Raw genomic sequence first — 7,587 nt, forward strand, 5'->3', positions numbered from 1 at the left:
GCATGCGTGTGTGTGTGTGTGTGTGTGCGTGCGTGTGTGTGTGTGTGTGTGTGTGTGTGTGTGTGTGTGTACGCGTGCTCATTGAGTGTCGCGGTCGAATGGAGTACTGAGTTGGAAATGTCGTGCGTTCTTGGGAGGCAGGAAGGGATTGTCGTGCGGCACGCAAGCGGCGAGTTGTGCTCATCCGTTGCGACGGTGCGGGCAGCAACCTGCCTCGTGAGTTGGCAACCAGCCGCCCGCGCCGCATGTCATCAGTTGGGGCTTTCTTTGTTGCGCCGGCGCCGCTGCCGCGCACTGCCGCAGGGCCGAGCTGGAGCAGGCGGGCGTGGGGCTGGCGCTGCAGGCCATGTGGGCGGCCAACATCGTGGACATTCAGAAGACACTGCACCAGGTTTAGGGGATGTGTCTGTGAACGGCTTTGCGGGGGTTTCAGGGCACAGGCGGGCCTGCATCTGCGCTGGCGCGATGCAGCACCCGCTCTGATGCCCGCTGCGGGTGCTGCTGCGCAGGCAGCTTGGCCGCGCGCCTCGTCTCAAGGGGCCCGCCACCGCCGCGGGCCGCGCTCGACGACCCACACTCGGCACTCGCCGCCGCCTGCGCCCCAACGCAACGCCACACCCTTGCGATCCGCACACATTCTCGGCCGGCCCCCCACCCGCCAGGTGTGCAAGCGGCTGCTGCGCGACCCGGCCCTCAGCAGGGAGGACGCGCGCAAGCGCGCCGCGGCCCTGGGGGAGCTGGGCCGGATCTACCAGGAGGCGCGCGCGCCGCCAGAGCTGCGGCGCAACGCGCAGGAGCAGCTGGAGGAAGCCATGAAGAAGCTGCAGGAGATGATGGGGGGCGGGTCGCCGGAGGAGGGGGCGGGCCACGCGGCGGCGGCGGCGGCGGCCGCTGGGGAGCGGTAGCGGGGTGGCGTCCGCTGCTCTTATTCACTTGCAGCTCTAAGGGCAATCAATTGTGCGTGTTTCAATTGTACAAGCTTGCCACGTTGGGGCACGCTGGCGCCGGGGTGGTGGCGCTGGGCCCTCAGCACGGGTCACTCTGGGATGCCAGGAGGGCGGGCACGGAGGGCTCGGGGCGCACCCCCTGCCCCCTCCCCCCCCCCGCGCCAGGTTTGGGCAGACCGCCATGTCAGCGGCGCATCGCAGATAGCGGGCTGCCGCCCGGATTACGTTGCGTCAATTGTGCCATCTGATTTGCGCTCCCTTAATTCCAGCAAACACACTCAGATTCGTCAATTCCCAACTCGGCCGCTTGGGGATGGGTGCGAGGGAGGGGGGACAGAAGCATCGCGGCCTGCAAGGCAGGGCAAGACCCACTGCTTGATGTTGGGTGTTGGTCTGGGATCAGTCGTCGACTGACAGCACAACGGTGATGACATATACCCTGGTTTGTTCGCAGTCAGCCTGCATGCACCCACCACCAGCCGTTGGCGCGGCCTAGAACTCATTCATCTCAATTACGCAAAATACTTCAGCATATACGCTGCAGAAAGGCTGCATGTCAGATGGCGAAGGCGTGTACCGGTATGCAGAAGCCACAGCGCCGGTGGTGCCTGCATCATCGCCGCACGTGACCACATTGAAACCCCCCGACGCAGGTTCCCAGCATGGCAGCATGTCTGCAGTGTACCAAAAGGACAATACGTTGTAGTCATCTCACACCCATACGCGCTTATGAAGGGTCATAATCCTTACTAGAGTTCGATCGAGGCACAGGGAACCAGATAAAATCTTTACCGTGCGTGCTTTCGCAAGCACCCGTGCGCATCTAAGCTACCAAACGTGTATCGTGACGTGAAAACACGCAGGCCTCCTCTCGCTCTCTCTCTGTCGCTGCTGGTGCCGAGCTCTGCGCTGCTGCTGCATCAGGTCGCCTTGAGCGAGGTGTTCACTGCCCACCAGGATGGGTGTCAGTGGCAAGGCCAAGGTGCTAGTCATTGGTGCTGGCTTTGCCGGCGTCCCTTTGGCGATCGAGCTGACGTCCAAGGGTCTGGACGTGACACTGGTGGACAGGTGGGGGCAGGACAGGGCTGACGCTGCCGCCATGAGGCGGGCCGGATCGAGCTTGCCACAGCAAATTGGCAGGATCGCTGACTCAAGGCAGCTCCCATACATTGCAATACACAACGAATGCAACGCGCGAAGCGCGCCAAGCCCCGCAAGCAGGCGCAGCCACGACCCCTCAGCCGCGCCCTCATGTCATCCCCCGCTTCGATGGGCCCTCCCTTGAATCTCCGCGCCCCTCTGGTCACCCTCCTCCCTGCCCCGCCCCAGCAAGCCATACTTTGAGGTGGTGTTTGCCAATGCGCGCACACTGGTGGAGCCGGCCGTGGGAGACAGGGCCATCGTCGCAATGCAGGCGCGTGTGACGCCCTGACCGGCATCCTCGGGGCTTGAAATCTCTGGCAGGATCGTTTGAGGGGAAGGGTAGAACGCCTCAGCGGCTGCCTTTGGCCTTCATACTTGCGCCATGCCTGGCTGAGGACATGCAGGGAGAAGGATATGCACCCCGCTCTCCGTTTATCGACACAAACCTGGCTCAAAAACCGAAACACCGACCCTGGCCTGCGTGCTCGTCTTCCACCTCACAGGACCTGAAGCCTCATGGCGTGTTTGTCCAGGGCCACGTGAAGGAGCTGCACCCCATACACGCGCTGCTGGACGACGGCCGCCGGCTGGACTTTGACTTTGCCGCCGTCTGCACCGGCAGCAGCCAGCAGTTTGGCAAGGGGGGCGCGGCCACCATCGAGGAGCGACGGGCTGAGCTGAAGGTGAGAAAAGAGGGGAGCGGCCGGGTGCAGGGGGGCAGGGCGGATTGTGGGCAGGGGAGTGCAAGCGCCCTGTCGACTGTGAGGCCAACATACGGGCGGGCCCAAGGCGTGCTGCTGTGACTGTGCGTCCCCCGGTGTCGTCCGGGAGGTCGCATGCGTGTGACGAGCCGGAGGGTGTGTCGCTTGTGATCCTTGCAATTTTGAAAGCCCCTAAACCTCGCCCCTGCATTTACAGAGCAGCCTGAACTCCACTCCGCCCCCCATGCTGGCTTAACAGGCACAGCATGATGCGTTGGTGGCTGCCCCGGCCGTGGTGGTGGTGGGTGGCGGCCCCCTGGGTGTTGAGCTTGTGGGGGAGGTGGCCACAGGTGATGATCTGGAAGGCGGGGAGGGGAGACAACGATTTCGGACTGTTGTGCAACATCCTCTCAGTGTGTTGATGTGCACCTGCATACTACACTCTAAGATTTAAACGGCCAGGCCAGGAAATTGTGTGTGTCGCGTGTGGAAGTGTTCCTGTGTCGGCCTGCTCATGCACGTGTGGACCGCCCTCATCGCTGAGGGCCGCGCACACCCTGCCGCCCGGCCGTCCGCTCCGGCCCCGCTGCTTCGCTTAGGTCTCCTCCCTCCACCACCATCGCCGCTCTTCTCGTGCCTTCAGCAGCCTGCGTTTGTACCCAAGTACTCGTGCCGCGTCATCACCCTCCGCCCTCAACCCACCATCCCTACCCCTCACACCCCCCCCCAGACATGCCCTCCAAGCCCACGTTCCTGGTGCACAGTGGGGACAGGCTGATGCCCAGCCTGCCGCCCCGCGCCTCTCGCCTCGCGCTCTCCTGGCTCAAGGGCCACGGCTGCAAGGTGAGCACGCCTGCCTCGATGCATCGCGCCCACCGGCTGTGACGCGCCTGAAGGCAAATCTGAGGCTGCCGGTCGCCATATGCAGCAGCCAACGCTTAGACCAAGCTCAGGTGTCTGACCGACGGCGCCTCAAACTTCAGACCTCCTCATATCGGCTCACGCGCACCAACCCGCGCGTCCCTGCTGCCCCCTGCGCCCACCAGGTGCTCCTGAACAACCGCCTGCAGCTCGACCCCGCCAGCGACCCCGCGTCTGCTCCGGCCGGCCCCCTGGTTACGGCCAAGGGGGAGGAGCTGCCGCGGGGCGCCCTGGTGCTGTGGGCCACCGGCACGCGGCCGGCGACGGGGCTCATGAAGCCGGCGCTGGCGGAGGCGCTCGACAGCGACGGCCTCATCAAGGCAAGTGGGGGAAACAAATGTCGTTGAACGCCACAGCAACCCTGCCGTGCGCCTCGACCTTGGTGGCGGAAAGGCGCGCCTGCGGCAAGGGTGACGAAGTGCTGAGAGCTGCCTCACATGCAAAGTTGCCGCGCGCCAGCACGAGCCGCAGTCTGGGCGTGCAGCACAGCAGCCGTTTGGCGAGGGATGCGCAGCAAACCAATACAGAGCTGCGCCACGCGGTGCGCAGGTGGAGCCGACGCTGCAGGTGGTGGGCCACCCGACCCTGTTTGCCCTGGGTGACGCGAACAACGTGAAGGAGGAGAAGCTGGCATACCTGGCGCAGGTGAGGGCGCATGCTGGGCATGCATGTATGCATGCGTGTAGGATGATGCATACGTGTGAGGGCGCGAGAGGCTATGCATGTGCGCAGGGGTGCGATCATGCGTCAGAACTAGCCGCTTGGCTTGAATACAGCAGCACAGCCTGTGAGTGCCGACACGCAGTGGCACACCCTAGGGACTTGATACCTTTTTTGTCCCAGCATCACGTCGCACCTGTCATGCACCCTCCAGCAGTCTCCAAGCCAAGCCCTGCCCCCTGCCAACACCCTCCGCAACCACCACAGGCCCAGGCCCCGGTGGTGGCGGGCAATATTGCGGCCCTGGCGGCCGCCAAGGAGGCCGCAGCCGCCGGAGGGGCAGCTGGGCAAGCCGCCCACCCGCCCAAGCTGTCGGCGTGGCGGCCAGGCATGGGTCTGCCCACCATCATGATCGTCTCGCTGGGACGCAGGTCTGTGCGCCTCGCATGGTTGCCACGCGTACATGCACATGCGGCCATGTGTGCGCTGTGTTGGGTCTGTGCTGGCGCCGTGGCCGCGGGTCAATGCAAGCAAGCGATCTCCAGGGGCGCTGCCTGCAGCGAGCGTGCAGTCAATTTACAGCCAACCCGTCTGATCCGTCGCCCCCCACCCACCCGCCTGCACAGCTACGGCGTGGCGCACCTGGCCTACTTCACGTTTGGCGGCTGGCTGGTGTCCAAGATCAAGGACATCAACACTTTCATCAGCAAGTCACGCCACGGGGTCTGCCTGGCGCCGTGATGCGCCAATGACAAGGGCATCGTCTCGGCTGCTGCCATGTCGTGCCGAGGCCGCCCCGTAATGACCGTGTCTTGAAGTAGTGTGACCGGTGTACTGTGACTCGCGTGATGAGAGGAGCCGCTGGCGTCGTGGCGGGCTGTCGTGTGATGTGACACAAATGGCGGGTTTGTGCGAGGGAAGGGCCCCTGCATGAGCCACTGAGGCGGCTGACTGTTTCAACCGGGGATGGGAGTGCTGACCGTTTTGACAATGCAGGGTGACATGTCACGCGAACATCGACCATACGGTAACCTGTAAAAGAAAGCATGATTTCAAACGCAACAGCAATGCATGTGTTTGCAAGCCGCCGGCGCGAACTCTCGCCGTACCTTGCCGTTTGAAAACTTCGTGCAGGTGATCTACAGTAGTCCAGTTCAGTGTCCTTGCTCATGCTGACGATTGGTTGCCAGCTAAAGTCACAGGATTGCATGCAAGCTAGACACACGGAGCGTTGTACGAGGCAAGGACAAATGGACCTGTCAGTCTAAGACAACCCCTCGGGTGCCACTCCGTGCGTCACCAGCGCCACCGAGCGGCGAGTCAGGGGGCACAGCGTCAGCAGCCGAAAGCCCCTGTTCTGGGCAATGGCACAAGACCTCCACGCTAGCTGACGTATTGCTGCTCGTCTTCTATACACACACGCTCTCTCTGCAGCATACAGGGATGTCTTCCTCCAAAGCCACGGTCGAGGCGCTCTCCGGGGGCTTCGGCAGCCTGGTGGCGACGATTCTAACGTATCCACTCAAAAATATATACACGTTACAGGTGCGCATCGCTCATGAGCGGCACCGCCGCACCAATGACGCATGCTCCAACGCTCTTGCAACCGCAGCTCGCTGATGCAGCGCGCCCCGGACCGCCGCCCCGCACCCCCGCAGGCCATCCGCGCCATCAAGGCAGATGCCTGCCGCGACGGCACCGCAGGCAGCCCTGAGACCGACGCGAGGCTGCAGCGCGCTGCGGCCGACCCCGTCGCCGCGCTGGCTGCGCTGTGCCGCGACCGCATCAGGAAGCTCGACCTCCCGACACTCTACGCCGGCCTCGCGCCGTCCGCAGTGGAGACTGTGGCCTCCACTGTGGTGTACTTCTACCTCTATTCGCTGCTGAGGCAGGCGGCGGTGTCGGTGCGGCGGCGGCGGGTGGCGTCAGCGGGCGTCGGCAAGGCGCGCGGGGACGAAATCGGGGTGGCGGCGTCGCTGCTGGTGGCGGCGGCAGCGGGCGCGGGCAACATGCTGGTGACAACACCGGCTCAGGTTGGCGGGTTGGCGCCTTCGTGGGGGTTTCATGGCTTCGGGAAGTGGCTGTTGACGGCTTTGAGGTCAGCTGCGATCTCGCCGTGTGGAAGTGGCTGTTTGCGGCAGCCCACTCAAGACTCCCCCCAAGGTCCCATTGGGTCAAATGCAGCGACTGATGCGCGGAGAATCTCCCCACAAATTACACACACACACACACACACATGCATGTACACGTGCACGCACTGAGGCGAGTGTGCCCACATCCGCTACTTCAGTATACCTTCCAACACCCATGCTCGCGTGCGCATGCACGTGTGCTCCTCCCCCCAGGTTGTGTCCACGATGATGATGGCCAACGCAAAGCTGAGGCAGCGGCTGGAGGAGCAGGGCCGCCCCGCGGGCCACGTGCGCTGCGACACCTGGGGCGTGTGCCGCGAGGTCTGGCGGCAGGACGGGCCCGGCGGCTTCTGGAGGGGTGAGGCCCGCTCCTTTGGGGGTGATGGGTGGGGAGGGGTGGACAGAGGGCTCAACGAGGCGCTGGACAGCCGCTGGCCCTCAGTACCAGCCTGGTTCCTGTTTGGCAGCAGTTGGTGTGGTGAGCAGCGGGTGCGCCAGGCGCCTGCGGGAGCCTAGCTGCTGAAGTCACCCGCCCAAGAGACACACTGCACTGGTAGATCTGTCCCTCAAGCTCACCCATTTCTTGAGCCTCGGGTGCACACACACACACACACGCACACACACACACACACACGCACACGCACACGCACCCGCATCCGCACCCGCACCCGCACCCGCACCCGCATACGCACACGCAGCTGCACCAACACGCGCACGCACGTGCACACCCGTCACCCCCCAGGCCTGCTGCCCAGCCTCATCCTGGTGGTCAACCCGGCGGTGCAATACGCGTTGTTCGAGTGGGGCATGCAGCGAGCAGCCGCCACCAAGGCGCGTCGCGCGGCGCGGCGGTCGCACCTGCGCGGCGGGCCGCTGGTGGTGCGGGGCCCCGCCGAGCTGGGGCCGGGGGAGGTGTTCTTGATAGGTGAGCGCGTGCTGGCGCTGCCGCAGGCTCTGGCAGGATGCAGTGGGCCCAGCCGCGCACAGGGTCGCTCAGTGATACAAGAAACGCAAGACTGAGAAGCTGGGGCTGAGCAGCACGCACCTCTTCCCAACCGTGCGCACTCTGGTGCGCTCGTGATC

The 7,587-nt window shown here is 64.4% G+C and overlaps 3 protein-coding genes across 3 annotated transcripts in view; all 3 read left to right on the forward strand.

Annotated features, from left to right (window-relative positions):
* The window catches only part of MNEG_10002 (Protein CAJ1), a gene marked incomplete at both ends in the record, with an annotated part of 4,252 nt that extends 3,347 nt beyond the window's left edge, over positions 1-905 (forward strand). Inside the window, 2 exons of the mRNA XM_014041524.1 lie at positions 304-391; positions 663-905. Coding sequence (XP_013896978.1) covers positions 304-391; positions 663-905 — 331 coding nt within the window. The remainder of the gene's footprint in view (positions 1-303; positions 392-662) is intronic.
* Positions 906-1,905: 1,000 nt separating this feature from the next.
* On the forward strand, positions 1,906-5,113 carry MNEG_10003 (hypothetical protein; the record flags this gene model as incomplete). Its single annotated transcript, XM_014041525.1, has 9 exons — positions 1,906-2,015; positions 2,277-2,331; positions 2,594-2,773; positions 3,051-3,141; positions 3,522-3,634; positions 3,838-4,036; positions 4,227-4,357; positions 4,640-4,803; positions 4,999-5,113. 9 exons carry the CDS (start codon positions 1,906-1,908, stop codon positions 5,111-5,113), a joined length of 1,158 nt encoding a protein of 385 aa, XP_013896979.1.
* Positions 5,114-5,991: 878 nt separating this feature from the next.
* Positions 5,992-7,524, forward strand: MNEG_10004 (hypothetical protein; the record flags this gene model as incomplete). The annotated part of the gene is made up of 3 exons (XM_014041526.1): positions 5,992-6,405; positions 6,718-6,862; positions 7,247-7,524. The coding sequence occupies 3 exons, from the start codon at positions 5,992-5,994 to the stop codon at positions 7,522-7,524; spliced, it is 837 nt and encodes a 278-aa protein (XP_013896980.1).
* Between the last annotated feature and the right edge of the window lie 63 nt (positions 7,525-7,587).

Source organism: Monoraphidium neglectum, assembly GCF_000611645.1.
Source record: "Monoraphidium neglectum strain SAG 48.87 unplaced genomic scaffold scaffold02143, whole genome shotgun sequence".
Classification (NCBI taxonomy): Eukaryota; Viridiplantae; Chlorophyta; class Chlorophyceae; order Sphaeropleales; family Selenastraceae; genus Monoraphidium; species Monoraphidium neglectum.